At 43.4% G+C, this 19,376-nt stretch overlaps 1 protein-coding gene across 2 annotated transcripts in view; it reads left to right on the top strand.

Moving 5' to 3' along the window:
* Positions 1 to 1,204: 1,204 nt before the first annotated feature.
* The window catches only part of ADAM12 (ADAM metallopeptidase domain 12), a 377,960-nt gene continuing 359,788 nt past the window's right edge, over positions 1,205 to 19,376 (top strand). Inside the window, exons 1-2 of one of the 2 annotated variants that reach the window (XM_054243454.2) lie at positions 1,205 to 1,618; positions 3,558 to 3,614. In XM_054243454.2, coding sequence (XP_054099429.1) covers positions 1,531 to 1,618; positions 3,558 to 3,614 — 145 coding nt within the window. In that variant the 5' untranslated portion in view covers positions 1,205 to 1,530. The remainder of the gene's footprint in view (positions 1,619 to 3,557; positions 3,615 to 19,376) is intronic. The other variant, XM_008978894.5, reaches the window with a different exon arrangement.

Raw genomic sequence — 19,376 nt, 5'->3', positions numbered from 1 at the left:
TGGGAACACTGCGAAACTGGTGGTGGGAGAGAAATCCTGAGAAAAGCTCCTCTGCAGTAGGAAGACGTGGTATGGAAGGCAGCTTCCTCAAAGCCTGGGTAACGGCCTCGTAGGAGTGAGTGCTCAGTTGGGAACCGGTGAGAGCTCGCAGGACTAGGACGGAATTTCTGCAGGCGGTTCTAGGTCTGAGCAGGACAGTAGAATCACCTGAGGCTTTGGAAACTATTGAGCTCCACGCATTGTAGGAAATTGTGTTAACTGGTTACTGGGGGTGGCACTGTCTTTATTCTAATAAGTCCCCAAGGTTGGGAATCATGGTCGCCCGGAAGGTGGGCATCAGCCATCCTCCATAGCTGCAGCCATTTTTGTCTGTGCGACCCCCTGGTTGTTGCTTTTGGTGGCCGAGCCAGGCTGAAGAGGTGAGGTCAGCCTGGAACTGGATGAGAAGGCAAGGCCCACCATTCTTTGCTTTGTGTTTCTCCAAACACCCTGGCTCCCCTGGCCCCAGAGCCTGGAGAGTCTCATTCCGAAAGCGTAGGAGGGCGCCCGGGATGTTTTTAGCAAGCCAACCCAGGTGCTTCTTACAATCAGGAAAGTTCGGGAAACGACACTGTACTCCCTTTTCTGGGTCCAGGTCCTGGAAAGGAAACATGAGCCCATCTATCAACGTGAAGCCTGACACTGTAGATTAAAAGGAATGCCCAGGTGCTTTGTGCCTGAGTCCAGGCTTGTTTCCGGGGCGCGAGATGCCCCGTTGGGCGCCTAGGGCCGGACGAGGGGCGCGCGCCGGGCTGTGGGCCGCTGTGGAGACCCGACTCGAGGGTTCCCGGCTAGCCAGGGAGCGAGCAGCCGAGTCATCGTTTCCAGCTTCAGACTGGAAAGCTGGACGGTGCCGCCGCGTGTGCTCTTGGCAGCCGGGCGCCCCGGGCCCCGCGGCCACATCATCCTGGGGCGGGGACGTGTGCGCTCCGGGCGCCCGGCTGCCACCGAGCCACGTCTATGCCGCCGGCGCGCGCGGCCAGGGAGGCGCCCTGACCCAAGCCGCCCACCCCCGGGGCTGAGCGAGCCGCGGCTCGGGGCGGGACCCTGGCGGGGGGACCCGAGCGGTCTCTAGGACCCGCGGGACGCCGCCGACGGGCGGGGGTGCGGGGGAGACATAATTTGTTCCGTGGTAATGAGAACGGTGACTGCTGGCCGCAGATCCATTCCACAGTCCGGCCTCCTCTCACTAACGCTCCTCCTCGTCCCCGGGCCAACTCGGACAGTTTGCTCATTTATTGCAACGGTCAAGGCTGGCTTGTGCCAGAACGGCGCGCGCGCGCGCACGCACACACGGGGGCAAACTTTTTTAAAAATGAAAGGCTAGACGAGCTCAACGGCGGCGCGGGCGCTGTGCGAGGGCTCCGGAGCTGACTCGCCGCGGCAGGAAATCCCTCCGGTCGCGACGCCCGGCCCCGGCTCGGCGCCCGCGTGGGATGCTGCAGCGCTCGCTGCCGGGCTCGAGAGCTGCTGCACAGAAGGCCGGCGACGATGGCAGCGCGCCCGCCGCCCGCGCCCCCCGCCCGCGCCCTCCTGCTCGCCCTGGCCGGGGCTCTGCTAGCTCCCCGCGAGGCCCGAGGTAAGTCACGGAGCCCGGGCGGCTGGCTCTGCCCGCCCCGCCGGGGACACACACGCTGCGCCCCGGCACGCCGAGGTCCGGGGCTGCCCTGAGGGGCGGCGCGCCAGGGCGCAATTCCGGAGTCCCCCGGGCTCGCGCTTCCAGCGCGGCGAGACCGACCCCCTCCCAGGTACCAGTTCCCCGGGGAAGGGGACACTTGGTCCGCAGCCCCACAGGGACCAGTGCCTGCCTCGGCGGGCACAGCCTCGGGACCGCTCCCCCGTCCACACCCTCCTGGGTGACATTTGCAGTTGTCTCTGTTTCTTGACAATTACACGTGTCTCTCGGGACGATGCGTGTCGGGTCCTCTTGCTGGCCCTGTCCCACAGTGATACCCCCACCACAGGCTCCGGGCCAGCCCCCGCCTTCCCCGCTTACACACTTGGGGTGGGCGCGCAGCGGCCCGGCAGGTGAGGCAGCCTCCTCCTCCGCAGGTGTGCCTGCTGCGCTCCACCGCGGGCTCAATTTTCATGAACCGACTCTCTTCGCTACTTCTTTAGTTTTCTACCCACCCCTACTCCGCTATTCCTGATTTCCATGTCACTCCCTATCAGTCGCGGGCAAACTTTAGCCGAGTTCTCCCTCCTCCCTCCACTCAGTTTCTCTGCCGTAAATTACCACCCACATCAACTTGGTGTAAAGCGAGAACTTATTTAGGAGTTTAATATGAGGGTCTTATGGTTGTTTTGCAGGCTTAGATTTTCCCGAGTTGTATCCTCTTAAAACAGGGCACCTGTGGATCCCATTTGCACAGTGAGGACTCACCCAGCAGGTGCCTTTTTAAATATCCGGGAGCTTCCCCCGTCACCGCCGCCGCCTTCTTTCTGCCGCCTGGGGCGCTGTCGGTCCACCGATGAACCACTCGCCTTGGCCCCAAGCTCTAAATTTCTATGATTCTATATAACAGGCATTTATTTTTCAACAACTGGCCTCAATCACGAGCCGTTACCACTTTATGATACGTTTTATTTTGCGATTGCCACTGCTGCCCTCCACCCCCACCGCGTCTACTGTAATGTAGCTAAAACCCAGTTCTTGTTAAAATCCACACGGGGAACACCAATTTGGGGATTAACGATTAAATGCAAAGATTGCACAATGCAATGAGAAAGCCAAGAAAGAACAGTGCTGAGGGTTTAAAGAACTCTATGACCTGCAGTGAATTGTGCTTTGAAATACTTTTATACAAATTGGCCCTTTTGAATGTTTATTGAGAAAGAACTTTTTAAAAAACAGAAAGTGTCTCAAAGTGTGCCTGACTTGGTCTTTAACTTGGCACGTGCTTTGTACACACAAATAGAAGTCTACTGAGCAGGGACAGATTTTTTTTGGGGGGGGGGAATGTTTATTAAATCCAGCTAATAATGGGAAATCATTTCTTGGGTTTGTGTTTATTAAATCAATTAAAAATGTTTGTTAAATCCAGCTAATAATGGGAAATTATTTCTTGTGTGTGTGGGGTGGGGGAAGGACTTTTACTATTATATGAGTTCAGCTTTGGTGGAGAGTTTTTCCTTAAGATAGTTATGACCCAAAATAGAAAACCAGGGAGACATAAGCACTTTGAATGGGTTCCCTATTGCGGTCTATTCCAGGTTCACTGCTTGTTTACGCTTAGAGTCTCAGAATCAAGTCTTCAATCATCAGTGCCCCAAATCGTACCACTGAGTTGTTTAAAGCTCCAAACATATGATGAAACATTTCTTTGCATTGGCAAGAGAAAAGGAGGAATTGCTACTTGTTGGGACTGAGCATATTCTGAGTCTGTTCCTAGGCTTGTCTGTACCCTGAGCCCTAGCACAGTTGCCCAATTGGTGCCTTCTGAGGCAACTCAGCCTAACAAGTCCAAAGCAGAACCCTAGATCTCAAACTCACTAATTGGAAATCATTCCTTCCCCAGTCTTCCCAAACCCAGTAAGAACCTCTTCTGCCTTCTCCAGATGCCTTGCGCTAACAGGTAGGAAATCATCCCGGTGTCTCCCTTTTTACTCCATAAGCCACCAACCTCCTGAATGTATTCCCATCTGCCCACTTCCTTACATCCCCAAATGTGCCTTTCCCAGTCCAGGCCACCTTATAGGAAAAATCTCTTCTGCGGAAGCCTCTTATCCGTCTTATCCAACTGGCCTCCTGGCCTTTCACTTATCCCTGCATGGCGCATTCGCCTCCGCAACAGAGCGGAAGTTATTATTTTCAATCATGAGTTAGATAATTCAAGTTTCCTGTCTGAAACTCCCCAGTGGCTATCACCCTTCGGAAAGAAAATGCAAACCTCAGCATGACCTAATTCCTGTTTTCCCTTCTGATCCCCTTTCTCACCATTCTCCCCTTGCTCACTCTGCCCTAGACACACTGCCTTCTCTTCTTTTCAACTTCCCAATATAGGAGTGCCATCATTAAAAAAAAAAAAAAAAATCAATGTTTGCACTAAGAAGACTTTGCAAATACTTTTCACTGTTTTGCCATGCAGGGTTTTATGGCATTTCATTCCTCTTGTAACTTTTTGCTTTTCCTAGAGTTAATAATTGCCTTGTTTTGATTTTTGTTTGCTTTATTTTCTGTGCACCAAGCTGTGATACTGTGATATAATATGAAATGTATATTTGGTCTCTGCCCCTGGTTCTTGGCAAAGAACTCCTAAAATCCTTGGAATCTCTGGGGTGGTAAGAGTGTCTTTTGTATGCTAATCAGCTTACCAAGGCATGATTGGAGTCAGGAGTCAATGCCTCTCCCCTGGCAACCTCCAGGGAGGGGAGAGGAACTGAAGGTTGACTTGATCGCCAATGGTGTAATTAATCACACCTGTGTAATTAGGCCTCCATAAATCCCCCAAAGGACAAGGCTTGTAGAATTTCCAGATTGCTGAGCAAATCAAAAATTTCTGGAGGGTGGTGTCTCTAGAGAGGGCATAGAAGCTCTGCATCCCTTTCCACATTCTCTGCCTTATGCATCTCTTCCAACTGCTATTCATCTGTGTCCTTAATTACATTTTTCATTAATATAATAAACTGGTAAATATAAGCAAGTGTTTTCTGGGATTCTGTGAGTTAACCTAGCAAATTAACCAAACCTGAGAAGGGGGTTGTGGGACCTCCAATTTATAGCTAGTTGATCAGAAGTATAGGTGTGACAATCTACTACTTGTGATTGGCAGCTGGCATGGGGGGCAGTCTTGTGGGACTGAGCCCTTAACCTGCGTGACTTGATGCTTTCTCTGGAATAGAGTTAAGTTGTAGGACACCCAGTTGATGTCCATTGAAGAATTAGTGGTTGGTGGGGAGAAATTGCCACACATTTGAGTGATCAGAGGTGAAATATTCAGTACTGAGAGAGAGAGTAGGGGAAATACTTGGTTTTTGTTTCTTCTCATCCACTACACAACCTCTATTTTACCTCCACACTTTCTGGAAGAACTACCAAGTTCCTTTGCATATGATCAAACACATCAGGCAATCTAAGCCATGATTTTTTTTTCTTGACGTCATTTTTCCTGGAGCCCTTCCTCCTCCTGTTCCAATATGATTTAGTAACTCTTTAGGCATAAATTACATCTGTTGTCTCAGGACTACCTCTATTATCAAGATGCTAAGAATTCCTCTTGCATCCTTCCTGTGTTGAATCACCTACATTCTGAGCACCATAACTATCTTACTAGTTCATTCCTCATTTCTGTGGGCACGTTTTCCAGTAACTTCCTGAGGAAGGGTGTTGGGGAGATACAATTTTTTTTTTTTTATAACTTGTGAATGTATCAGGGATGCTTTCAGCTGCAAATAACAAAAAGAAACTTGAAAGCAGCAATTTTTACAAGCTTGTATTCTTTACAAGCAGTTGCAAAGTAAGAAATTGGGTGGCCGGTCTAACTGGTGTGGCACATCAGTGATGAAATTGGGGACACAGCACTTTCTTTTATTCCTATCTGTGTTACTTAGATGTTGACTTGCCTTTATGCTTACTTCCTCATGGGCTCATGATAGCTGCGGTAACTTGTGGCATTTTATCTGCATTCCAGGCAGTAAAACAGCAGAAAGGACAAAAGGCAGAAGCAGTCAAATCTGTTTTCATCAGGAAAATAATGTTTCCACAAGCCTTTTTAGTAGATTTTGTCTTAGATATCATTGGCTAGACTGTGACACAGGGCCACTGCTAGCTTGTACAGAGTACTAGAAAAGTAAATATTTTTTAACTATATACATTGGGTCTTCAAACAAAACAGTTCTGTGAGTAAAAAAGAAGGTTGGAATGTGTCTCTGGCATTCCTTGTTTCTCACACACACACACACACACACACACACTCATACACTCATTCATTCCACCCTTGATTGCTTATTTAGGTACAAAATTCCAAGAAATAAGTCATATTTTCTCAGTATTTTATAAGGCATTTCTTCATTATCACTAAGGCCATGCATTACTGCTTTAGAAATTGATGGTATTCTGCTTATCAAGACTTTAAATGCAGTCTGTTTTTCTTTTTGGAAATGATTGTCTTTTTTCCTTGTCACTAGTAGATTTGCATTTTATGATTATGTGCTTTAGCAATGCTCTTATCAGTGATTGTTAGGAACCCAGTGGGCCCCTTCAGTTTGAAAATTCATATTATAAAGTTTTAGTGTATTTTCTTGTATTAGTTCTTCAATTATTTCTTCCTGTTTTTACCCCAGTTTTTCTGAAACTGCTGTTAGCTGAATGTCCTAATATCCTGAAAACATCCTTTAATTTTCTTATTTTTCATCCCTTTGCATTTTTGTTCTACTTTCTGGGACAGTTGTTTAATTTCATTTTCCAATCCTTCTTTTTAAGTTTTTGGCCAGGCACAGGTGCTCATATCTGTAATCCCAGCTCTTTGAGAGGCTGAGGCAGGAGAATTGCTTGAGCCTAGGAGTTCAAGACCAGCCTGGGCAACATAGTGAGACCCCCGTAATCTCAACAAAAAAATTGTAAAAAAATTAACTGACCATGGTTTCACACACGTTTAGTTCCAGCTGCTCAGGATCCTGAGGTGAGAGGGTCACTTGAGTCCAGGAGGCCAAGGCTGCAGTGAGCCATGATCGTGCCATGGTACTCCAGCCTGGTTGACAGAATGAGACCCTGTATCAAAATAAATACATAATTTAAAATTTTATCCTACCACATTTAATTTCCAAGAGGTGTTTCTTGTGCTGTGAATGTTCTTTTATTCTTATAGTGTCCTCTTCTTTTTTTGTAATGGATGGAAGATTGCTATTAACTCTGAATGTGTTAGTCATTACTTGTTAAACATTTTTTGTTCACCTGATTCTCATTGTTAGCTTTAAATTCTCTTTCCTCACATTTGCTTAATATCTGACTTCCTTTAAATGTCTAATTTTTGGCTCTCTGTTGATATTTAATAAGAAGAGATTAAAGAGCTGATTGGAAGTTCTGTGTACTTCCACAGATGGACTTACTGACGAACTTTCATTTTGCTGAGAGATATCCACATGCCAGGGACTCTGTGTTTCTTAGGCTGGTCAGTTTCTCCAAAGAAGAATCCCTCAGCTTCCTGCCAAGGCAATTTAAGTCTGGCAATTGAAGCCTGGCTCTAGGGCCTGTGAGCTGAGCAAGGGAAGAGAAGATAGTGTTGCCATTAAGTATGCTTATATTGTTTAAAGTTAACCCTTTTGTTTTCAGTTTAGCACTTTGCTACCCCTCCTTCACAATGCCTGGGAGTCCTTATGTACAGAACTTCTCTACTTCAGTGTCTTCAGGAAATACACTTCCTGTGTCGATCAGAGTAGGACAGCCCATCACCTAGATGTGTTGGCTTTGCAAGGGATCTAGGGCTCTAGCTTCTCCTTATACAGCCTTTTAGCCTCAGCCTATGTGGGCCTTGGGAGGTGCCCAGTGCCCCGTGTTCCCAAGCCTTTCCAGGGTTCTGCTTATCCATCTCACCTTTCTGATGGCTACCCTTCTCTCCAGGTCATAAGTTCTTATTCTCTCTTCCCTGCTAAATAGGTAACAATTTGTCCATCCACTTTCTATCTCCCAAAGCTTTGCTGCTTTGTTTTATAATTATTATTATTGTTATGTTTTGAGATAGGGTCTTATGTTGTCATCCAAGCTGATGTGCAGTGGTATAGTCACAGCTCACTGCAACCTCGAGGCTCAAGTGATCCTCCAACCTCAGCTTCCCTAGTAGCTGGGACTCCAGGTACACATTACTATGCCCAACTAATTTGTTTTTAATTTTCTAAATTGTGGTCAGACATGGTGGCTCACACCTGTAATCCCAGCACTTTGGGAGGCCAAGACAGATGGATCACTTTTCAGGAGCTTGAGTCCAGCCTGCCCAACATGGTGAAATCCTATCTCTGCTAAAAAAAAAAAAAAAAAAAAAAAAAATACAATAATTAGCCAGGCACGGTGGTGGACACCTGTAATCCCAGCTACTCCAGAGGCTGAAGCAGGAGAATAGCTTGAACCCTGGAGGAAGAGAATACAGTGAGCCAAGATCACACCACTGTACTCCAGCCTGGGTGGCAGAGTAAGACTCTGTCTCAAAAACTAAAAATGAAAATATAATTTTTAAATTCTTATACAGACGGAATCTCACTCCGTTGCCCCGGGCTGGTCTTGAACTCCAGGGCTCAAGCATGCTCCTGCCGCAGCCTCCCAAAGTGTTCGGATTACAGACGTTGAACCATGGTATGCAGCCTATTATTGTTATTGTAATTATTCCCTTATTGTAGGGTTTCAGAAGCAAGTACAGATAAACACCTATGACTCTGCAGTGTACATTTAGAAGTTAGCCCGGGCTTTTATTACCATGCTCAACATATAGATGTATTTTCTTTCTCTCATTTGTCATTTGGCACTTTCTACTCCTTCCTTGTGGAAACAAAAATTAAACTCATTTTTAAATGTTTCAAAACTTTCTTTTCAAAACCTATAAAAACTCAAAGTCAACATATACCTAATTAGATAAATGTTGCAGCTGTGGAAACTGTAACAAAATTTGTCTTAAGGAATACAGCTACATCATTTAAAGACGCTAAACACATTTCTTCCTGATGTAGATGATGCTGTAATGAACTCATTAGAGTTGCAGGAAAATAAATTTTGTATCAGAGTGTGTTTCAGAGGCCTCTTTAAGCTAAATTGTTTCTGCAGCATCCGTGATTTATAAAGACAGGTGTAGAATTTTCAGATGTTTCTTCTGTACCAAATGGCTAGCCCTGCAGCCCTTTGGCTGTGCGCCCACAGGGAGCTATATGAAACGGCCCTGGGGTGTGTACACGCTGTTTAGTTGTCAGCTCCCCGGGATGGAGAAGTTAAATCGATATAATCTTGACAGAATGTTTTTGAAGGTAGTTGCTGTGCCTTTTTCATAATTGTTACTTTATATGTTTGGTTAGAATTTTAGTATTAAACCTAAAATTCTCATACCAGCACACTGTTCCTTAAAAAGGCATTTGTTGGGCCGGGTGCAGTGGCTCCAGCCTGTAATCCCAGCACTTTGGGAGGCCGAGGCGGGCGGATCACGAGGTAAAGAGATCGGGACCATCCTGGTCAACATGGTGAATACAAAATACAAAAAATTAGCTGGGCATGGTGGCGCGTGCCTGTAATCCCAGCTACTCAGGAGGCTGAGGCAGGAGAATTGCCTGAACCCAGGAGGCGGAGGTTGCGGTGAGCCGAGATCACACCATTGCACTCCAGCCTGGTTAACAAGAGCGAAACTCCATCTCAAAAAAAAAAAAAAAAAAAAAAAGAAAATGGCATTTGTTGAGTGCTTCAGTGCCAGGAGCTGTGCTCAGGCCTTCACATGCACTATCTCATTCAATTCTGGTGAAAGAATCTTGTTGTATGTCCTGTCAGTACCCTCATTCTATAAAAGAGGAAATGATCGCCTCAGACAGTGAGATCAGCAGTGTCAGGTGCAAGGTAATCTAGGCTACCTCATGCTGAAGACTGGATCTGAACCTAGCTGTGACAAACATTTTGAAACATATCTTTGCCATAACCATAACAGTGAGATTGTAATCAGCTTGGTTCTCGGCCAAACGGTAATGTAGTTCAAATAAACGTTATTTGCCCATTGAAATGGGCACGTTAAATATTATACTTTCTCACAGGCTGCCATTTCAATCTTCATACTTTCTCCAACCCATTTTTCATTCTGTTGCTTTTGTGCTTTATTTAATGCCCAATATACCTTGCTTCCAGTTGACAGATGGGATGGAGAAGCCAAATAATTCAGCATCATATTGATATTTTTATCCTTTAAGCTTCTGTGTCATTCCAAGGCTACATTAAGAGCTCAGCTTCTTGGCAACGGTTTAAAAAATTGGACAGCTTCGTTGGATAACATTTTCTGTCTGTTTACCTACTCCTGGGAGCCTTGACCTGCTTAATCAGTTGAAATGATCCATTCTTAGAAATGCTGAAACACCTTGACATGTCCTCCCCTAGCAGGCATGGTGAGTACTGGCCTGCAATTTGGCCAAAGATTCCTAGTACTATGTGTTGCTGTTTCTCACTAAAGCTAGGATAGGATGGGAGCATTTCTTGTGAGAGAGATGCTCACTTGAATCTGAATGTGATCTGAGAACCTGGTCTTGCTTTTCAATTTCATTTTGTTTTCATCCTGAGGGTTGTGTGTGGTTTTTTTTTTTTTTTTTTTTTTTTTTTTTTTTTTTTGGTACTGTTCTTCAGAGCTTGCATTAGGATTTAGAGTCTGCACTGTACCTTAAAGTGCATCTGTTGTCTGCCTATGGAAAGGTACATTCCTGAAGCATACTAAGTAAAACTTTTGAACTAAAATCATTTTTTTAGCCAGTTTCAATATAATTTGAGATGATTATGAAAAAGATGATTGAAAAAGAAATCCGGCCCCATCCTTCATTTATTTCTAAAATATGACCATTTTAAAGTTGAAAAATGAACATAGAATAAATTATAAACCCATATTTTTGCCAGCCAGATTCTATATATGCTGCAGAACTTTCAATATTTAAAGATGTAAAATGTTAAATATATATTTATAGCCATCCTGTTCTCTCTGCCCATTCAGACTATTTTCTCTCAGTCTTCCTTTTGCAGAGGGTATACTACTGTGAAGTTGGTTGATTCGTGTGTGTGTGTGTGTGTGTGTGTGTGTACACATACCTACCCCTAATCAATATCTGATATTCTTTATGTTTGTAAGTATTAGGTAAATGGTACCTACTACATATGACAACCTTCTGCTAATTTCTTTTAAATCAATATACATTTTAGACTTACTCATTTATGTGCTTGGTTCATTTCTTCTAATTAAATGATTAAATTATAACTTGTGTACTCCTCTGTTGTTAAATGTGTTTTCCCCAACTTTTTGATACTGTGATGGTGCAAGGATCCTTGCTATCTTATGTATGAGCGTAAGCTCTAGGGAATCTATTGCAAGTGAATTACTGAGCTCTAGAGCACACCAATTTTTTACTGTAACATATTTTCTTAAGTTGCTTTCCAAATTTTTTGTGCCAATTTATGTCCCTACTTATTGGAGGGTTCTGGTTACCCATGTAGTTGTCAGTACCTGGTGTTTTCAGGCTTTTAAGTGTTGCTAAGCTGGATGTTAAATATTTAATTGTTTTATTTGGCATTTTTCTCATTGCTAAACACTCTTAAGATTCTTATCTGTTTATATGTTCTTTGTATTTCTTCTTTGAATTACTTATCCTTGTTTACTCATATTTCTTAGTTTAAGCAATCCTTCTCTCTTTCTTGAGCTCCAAAATAAAATTTTGTAATTTCTTCTAAATTTAAGATTTTTGCTGTTCCCTTTTAGAATAACTGGAATTTAATTTTCACTTATTGTATGAGATTCATGTCTATATTTCCTCCCATCTGGAAAACCAAGTGATCTAGTAACATTTGTTGAATTCTTTTCCACTTCTGATAAACAGCAAAAATACACAGATATACTTCTGGCTTCTGTATCTTACTATTCTGTTTACCTCAGTTCCAGTATCATATTGTTCTCAGCATCCTGTGCTTTACAATAAGCATTCAGTGTTTAGATTGGTTGGCGTGATGGTTAAACGTGATTGGATGGAAGGATGCAAAGTACTGATCCTGGGTGTGTCTGTGAGGGTGTGGCCAAAGGAGATTAACACTGGAGTCAGTGGGCTGGGAAGGCAGACCTACCCTTCATCTGGGTGGGCCCCATCTAATCAGCTGCCAGCATGGCCAAGATTTAAAGCAGGCAGAAAAGTGTGAAAACACTAGACTGGCTTAGCCTCCCAACCGACATCTTTCTCCTGTGCTGGATGCTTCTTGCCCTTGAACATTGGACTCCAGGCTCTTCAGCTTTGGGACTCACACTGGCTTCCTTGCCCCTCAGCTTACAGATGGCCTGTTGTGGGACCTTGTAGTCATGTGAGTTAATACTCCTTAATAAACTCCCTTCATATATATCTCTATTAGTTCTGTCCCTCTAGAGAACCCTAATACAGTGGTACATAGTGGTAGACAGGGCAGACACTGAAGCCAGCTTGCTGGAATTTGCAGATCGGCTCTGACACCTGGCTCCTGACATGTGATCTTGAGAAGGTAACTAACTGACCAACCATCCTGTGTGCCCAGACTTTCCTAATTTAGCACTGAAGATGGCACATCACAGGAAACCCCTCAGTGCCAGGCAAATTGGGATCGTTGGTCATCCCCAAACGTGGACAAACTTTGTCATCTTTTTCTTTCTCCATTTTCCCCTTGATGAAATGGTGGTGATAATTATATCTACCCTCACAGGGCCTTGCTGCAGGTGAAATGAAAGAATACATGCACAGTGTTCTGAGCAGTGCTCAGGCCATGCTAAGTACTCGATAAAGTTTAACATCTCCTTCCCTTCTCTCACTTTTCCTTTAAAGTGATCTTGACTGTCCCTGAAACTTTAGTGTTTAATATGAAGTTTAGAATCTTGCTAAGTTCTGCAAAATACTGTACGGGGACTTGTAGATTAATTTAGGGGATAATTGATATCCTCATGACATTAAGGCTTCCCATGATGAATGTGGGACACATTTGTTCCCTTTAATGCTACTCAATAAGTTTCTAATAATTTTCTCTTCAAGGTTCTTGCTCATCTTTGTAAGATATATTTCTAGATGTCCTGAGTACCTCATAGATTTGTTGTCACTTTAGATGGTATCAGTTTTTTTTTTTTTTTTTTAAGATTTTAACTTTTTAAAATGAAAAGTTTCACATATACACAGAAGTAGACAGACTGCAGTCAATACTCATGTTTCTATCACTGTTTCAACAAGTGCCAGTTCATGGCTATTCCTGTTTTGTCTGTGGAGTCATTTCTTTATTCAAAGTTCTAATCAATGTTTTCTTTTCGGTGTATAGGAATGTTACTTATTTTTGTATGTTGACTTTGAATTCAGAAATTTTGCTTAATTTTTTTGTTAATCTTGATGATTCGAATCATAGTTAGGTATTTGCTCCATTTTTATTTAAATAGTTTGTAGGTTGACTTCATAGAAATTCTAAGAGAGTAATCGTGTGAAAGGGTAAGTTTTGTTTGTTCCTTTACATTCCTTATACATTCTACTTCTTTTATTTTTCTTCTTTCATTGGGTAGCATCTCCATTACAATGATAAATGTAAGGATTAGCCAGGCCCAATCACTCACCTCTGTAATCTCAGCACTTTGGGAGGCTGGGGAGGAGGAAGGGGGGATTACTTGAGCCCAGAAGTTCGAGACCAGCCAGAACAACATGAGGGCACGCCATTTCTACATAACAAAGTCATATGTGGTGGCATGCACCTGTAGTCCCAGCTACATGGGAGGCTGAGGTGGGAGGATTGCTTGAATCCAGGAGGTCAAGGCTGCCGTGAGCTGTGATCTTGCACTGCACTCCAGCCTGGGAAACACGGTGAGACCCTGTCTCAAAAATGAAAGAAAGAAAAAAGAAGTGATTGGTAGTCTCCTTGTTTTTTTGGGGTTTTTTTCAACTTTGATGAGAATAAAACTTTTGCTATCGTTATACATCTTTCTTTTCTTTCTTCTATTGCTGTAGGATTATTTATACCTACTGCTTCCCAGGTCTGTTAATGTAGAGGTTACCTATTCTGTTTCCACAGTTTTGATAGTGCCGTTAAATTTTTAACATTTCTGCTTCAGTGACAGGGTCAGTAACTTTGGCCTCCTCCCAAACAATTCTGTAGGCTAACTGTGCTTTAATGCCCTTCATTGCCCCTCCCACGTTTTATTGTTGCCCAGCATTTCAGTTCTGCCATTTTGAAACATGTTTCTCATCAGAAAATGTAGAGGAGAAATACTAGGCTTTGTTCTGTGCTGAGCAGTCCAGGCTTATGCTGATTGATTCCACGCCACCAGTTTCCTGTCTTGTCTTTTTTTTTTTTTTAACCATGGCTTCTTGCAAACCACTTCCACTTCTGAATCCAGCCACTTCTTATTGAAGTGGTCTTCTATTGAAGGTCTCTGAGTAGCAAATTCCCTGTATTTGTTTACCTGGAAAACATTTTTCTTTTTTGTAAATGTTAGTTTAGCTATGTACAGATAACTAAACCAGAGGTTGGCAATTGTTTTCTTTTAGCAGATATTACCTGTTGTATCCTGGCCTCTGCTGTCATTGTTAAGAAGTCTTTTGTTGAATGACTGCCTTTGCACTAAACCTCCTTTTTTCTCTGGTTACTTTTAAGGTAGTTCTTTGGTGGTGGTGGTGGTGGAGTGTGTGTATACACGCGCGTGTGCGCGTGCACGTAGTTCTGTATTATCATGTGTTTTTATATAGTTTTATATTAAATTTGTGTATTTCTGGCCTTGCTCTGGTTCTTGAATCCAATCAATTATTTAAAAATTTTTTAGCTAGCATCTCTTTAGTTACTGCCCTGCCCTTTTTTCCTCATCACTTCCTTTGGAAGTTTTGTTATACATGGTTAGATCTTGTAATTCAGTCATCCTGTTTTTTTAGCTTCTCTTTATCTCTTTACTTCACTTTATATTCTGGGTGATGTCTACAAGTCTAAATTTTCATTTTACCAATTCTCTCTTAAGCTGTGTCTAAATGCTGTTTAAACTGTCTATTGAATTAACATTTTCAATATCTTTAATTTTTCATGTATGGAAGCTTTGCTTTGCTGTTTTTCAAACTTGCCAGGTCTTTTTAAAAAGTAATATTTAAAAGTTATCTTTCATTATCTTTTATTTGTATTCATACATGTCTTTAATAATTTAGGATTTATATATGTTATCCATTTCAGGTTATTATTTCCAGTTCTTAGGATGCTGATTCTGTATTACTATGGATTATCTCTTCCAGGGCCTTGCAGTTTTAAATTGTGAGTTCATTTTTGGCGCTTTTCCCTTCACTGCTACCCTCTCTGTGGGAGTCTGGGCACCCTGGGTTAGGAGAGTACCTGTGGAGCAGAGTTTGCTTACTCATGATAGATGCCTCAGATATTTCCCTCGTCCAACCCCAGTTACTGTGGGAGCTTGTCACCACGTGGTGATGCTAATTTCAGTCTCCATAGCCATTGTGGCAAAGGCTTGAAGTTTCTATTTCTCTTGTGAAACTCCCTAACCCCCACCAGATCTTCAGGGAGACATGTCACTTTGAAGTTTCCCTGTGGTGTTTGGTAGAAGTTTTGTAGTCCCAATGACTTGGGAAGGGCAGCCTGTCTGGGCTTGGTTTTACTAAAGGATCTTAGCTTCTTTGTTCTCTGACTTGTGTGTTCAAGATCATACCTCCTGTTACTAAACTCACAGTTTCTAGGCTGAAGGCCTGTATCTACCAGGCCTCTGGGATTCCTTGGCTTTGGCAGTGGGTGGATGCTCTGGCTAGAAATTCCTTAATTCCCTGAGAATTTCCTTTCCTTCTTTAGTTCAGTAATGTAGGGTGTCACATTTTATTTAGCATTTTTCTGTGTTTGTAGTAGAAAGTTTTTCTAGCTGTGTCAGCTCAGTCCACTGTGTTTTCAGAACTGGAAATCTCTGATACTGATTCTTTGGTTCTTTTAGCCAAAACAGTTGTTTGCTGCCAATTGTGATCCCAGATTTGTGCCTGGAACTGGGGATACAGGGTGGAGAAGATCAGGCGCCCTCACTTCATGGCCTGTAGAGCAAGTGGATCGTAAAGATGCACAGAAAATGAGCTGAACCTACTTGGCAGCTTGATTCTCAACTTCCAGTACTCCAGACACTCAGTCAGAAAAGTCAGTCAGCTGCTTTCCTGCTGGCATGTTAGTCTCTGCCTTGGCAGCTGCAGGGGTGAGATGTGCTAATGATGGGGCCAAGCTGAGCTTTGGGGGTGAAGCCATCAGCTGTTCTCATCTCCCTCTGGCGGAGGCAAAATGAGAACAGCTGGGAAGCAAGGCCAACATGCACTCCCAGAAGCTGCTTCTCTGCCAGCAGAGGTGTCAACAGAATTCCAGTCATGCGAGCCTTCCAGGAGTGTATACTACATTCATTCCATACTTAAACACTAGAATACAGAGAAGATTGTACAATGGAGTAAGCCGACGATGGAAGCACTCATCTGTGTATTTTTGTTACCTTTAGAATGAATGCTATGATTCCATATAGGTTGATTTCTCCACTGATTTATCCAGAAGAAAATCAGATGCCTGGTTTGCCACTAAAATTTGGACATGTCAGATTTAGTCTATTGAATTCACGAAGCTTTACTTCCAGCGTCTTAGTAGGGAGAGTGTTGCTTGGAGCACACTTTATTCAGCTGCAATAGATGGTCGTCTTGAAACTTTTTTCTCACATATTTTAGTCTCTTTTTCTGTTTCTTGTCTGCTCTCCTTTAAAAAGGTGCTTTTGATCCTTCTTTCTCCCTCAGCACTGCTAAAGACTAGGCCATTGGTTAGAGGGTCAGTGAGAAAGCAATTTCCAAAGGGGGAGGCAGAAAGGGCTGGGATAGGATACGGTTTGAAAAGCCAAATCAAGGCAACTGTTTTCAAGCACAAAAGCTCCTAGTAGAAGCATCTGCTTCTCTTACAGACTTCAGTGACATAAAATAATGAGATTTCTTCAGTTTATCTCCCCTGATGTTACTTCCTTTTGGATTTAGTGGGTCAAGAGTGCTGTGTGTTCTAGCATCGTAGTTATAAAATCGACAGGTGGCTTGGATCATGGCCAGAATTCTGGACTGGGAGTGAGAAGTGGCTCTGAGTTCTGACTTGGCCTCTTTTTAACTGTGTGACCTTGAGGAGCCCACTAAATCTTTCTGAACTTAGTTTCTTTGTCAACGAAGAACAAGGATGCAGCCTACCTCCCTGGGTTGTGGTGAGTACCCAATGAGGGGATGTTGGGGAATGTGTTTTGTAATTTAAGCGCTTCTCTTTAGATGGCACAGGGGAACAGTGGTACCACTGTTAATTTGTTCATTCAGTGGCTGAAGTTTGCCCTTATGCCTTGGACGGCACAAGTTCTCGGCGTCGATGAGCCACCACCATCCCCTCCTGCTCGTGGTAGATGGGTGTCCAAGTTAATCCCAAAGTTAGACAGGGGGGGTTGTAGAGATTTGGAAGAGCAGGGCAGTTTCTGTTCCTTTTTCTCCTATCTTAAATCTCATGTCTCCATCTTTGTTATTTATCAATCTAGCATTAGGGCATCTCTGTTAACCAGGACTATTTGAGATTGTGTTAATAATGTGAACTCTTTCAAATATCATTTACTTATAGAACACAAAGTTGTCATTAGTTTCCCTCTCCTCTGCTGTGTGGGACACACTGTGGGCTGGGCATAAGGGCAGGAGAGAATGAATATATATGCCCAGGCCAGGGCCATGGGTTTTCCTAGCTCTGAACTTCCACTGGCTTCTTGAGAAAGAGGTTTGGGAGGGCAGATAAGCATAGTATGGCAAGGAAAATAAAATTTAACATGCCTGTCAGGGTACTGGGTTGGCACGAATAAGAATTGGGAACCTCACATTTGTGGATGAAGCAGACACAGCTCTTGACTTGAGTGTTAATTACCTGTTAGAGCATGTGATTGTGGCAGTGAAACCCGTTCCTCTGCATCCTTGTGGCTCCAAACAATACAAACTTAGAACATCCAGAATCTGACAGAAATGTTCCACTCTAAGAGCAAATATTGGCGGTCTTTTCCCAATTAACAGCAAAACATAAGTGAATGGAAGGATCTCCCCCACACCGCTAAGATTGTTCATCTCCTGAATCTCTCTGAAACTGTGAGTTGTGGCTGCCATATCTTCTGACTTACACAGCAGCAAATGAATTTTCTAAAATCTCCACTCAGTTCAATGCATGATCAGACAACACCCAAGGGCTGGTTATAGGTTTATCTGTGTGCCTGGAGAAGAGTCACATTTCTGAGTGGTAATTGCTTTTTCTTTGCAGGCTAGAACTGAGGAATCCCATAAAGGGATTTTGCCTGTGTGGTTTCTGTGCTAGCCACTGGTTCAAGGACTTCTCATACAGCCTCACCATGCCCTGGGAGGCAGGCACTATGACCACACTCTCTTCCAAATACGAAAGCAAGGCTAGGATATTTAACTTGTGCACTTATGCAGCTAAAAGGTGGCACAGCCGAGATTATGCACATCAATTGCTGCACAAATAGGGAATCTACTAGAAATTGGATTTACATGAATAATAGTAATAGTGATGACACCGGCAGTTAACGTAACATTCAGCAGGCTCTGGACTAATCCCTTTACATGAATTATGTGGTTAAAATATCCCACATAATTAAATAGAGGTATGGGCTATTATTATTTCCATTTTACAGTTAAAATAGAGGTATGGGCTATTATTATTTCCATTTTACAGATGAAGAAACTAAGGCATAGAGAACTTGTGATTCGCCTTAGCCCCCGCATCTTATAGGAGGCTGAGCCAGGATTGAACTAGGCAGTTGATTTCAGGGCCTACATGCTAAACCACCGGGCTGCCGAGGAAGGACCATGATGTCCAGGAACTGTTACATCCTTCAAACCCTTTGCAGCTGTCTCAGCTTGTGTTTATCTTGGGGCATTGGGATTTGAGGAGAGAACCTAGGAAAACCCTGAGATCGAATAATACTTGAGTCTTTAGCTGCGTGAGTCCCAGGAACTTGTCCTGTGGGCACTGACCTGCAAGCACTGGCAGGAAAATAGGACGGGAGACCCATTTGCAGGGCCTGGCATCTCTGGCCCTGCATTTTTGCATCAAAGGAACTTGTGGACTTCCCAGCTAAAATGTGTTCTTTCCAAAGGAGAAGCTTACTGTTTAATAATTAAATATACTATCCTCTGTTTTCTCTCACAAATAAATACAGGACTCAACCTAATACCTTCTACCTATGATAGCTGTAGAAAATACGTGTAAACATGATAAACTCACATGCATGAGTGCATTTGTTATTTATTGCTGTGTGATAAATTGTGACAACTTAATGGCTTACAATCACACCTGTTTACAATGTCACAGCTTTTGCGGGTTCTGAATCTGGGTACAACTTATCTGGGTCCTCTAATTCAGCTTCTCTTGCAGGTTGCAGTCAAGGTGTTAGCCAGGACTGGGTCTCATCTGACGGCTCCACTGGGAAGGATCTGGTTTCAGTCTCACAAAACCATGGCATGATTGAGTCCCTTGAGTTGCTGGACTGAAGGTCTCGGTTCCTAGCTGATTCCCATTTTCCTAAGCAGTATCATCTCCATTATAGAAGCTTGCTTCATCAAGGCATGTACACTTAGAAGGCAACAGAATCTGCACATCAGACTAAATCACAAGTTGT

The sequence above is a fragment of the Callithrix jacchus genome, chromosome 12 (assembly GCF_049354715.1).
Source record: "Callithrix jacchus isolate 240 chromosome 12, calJac240_pri, whole genome shotgun sequence".
NCBI classification, from domain to species: Eukaryota; Metazoa; Chordata; class Mammalia; order Primates; family Cebidae; genus Callithrix; species Callithrix jacchus.
Note: the sequence above shows the minus strand (reverse complement) of the source record. Positions and strands in the feature narration are given on the sequence as shown.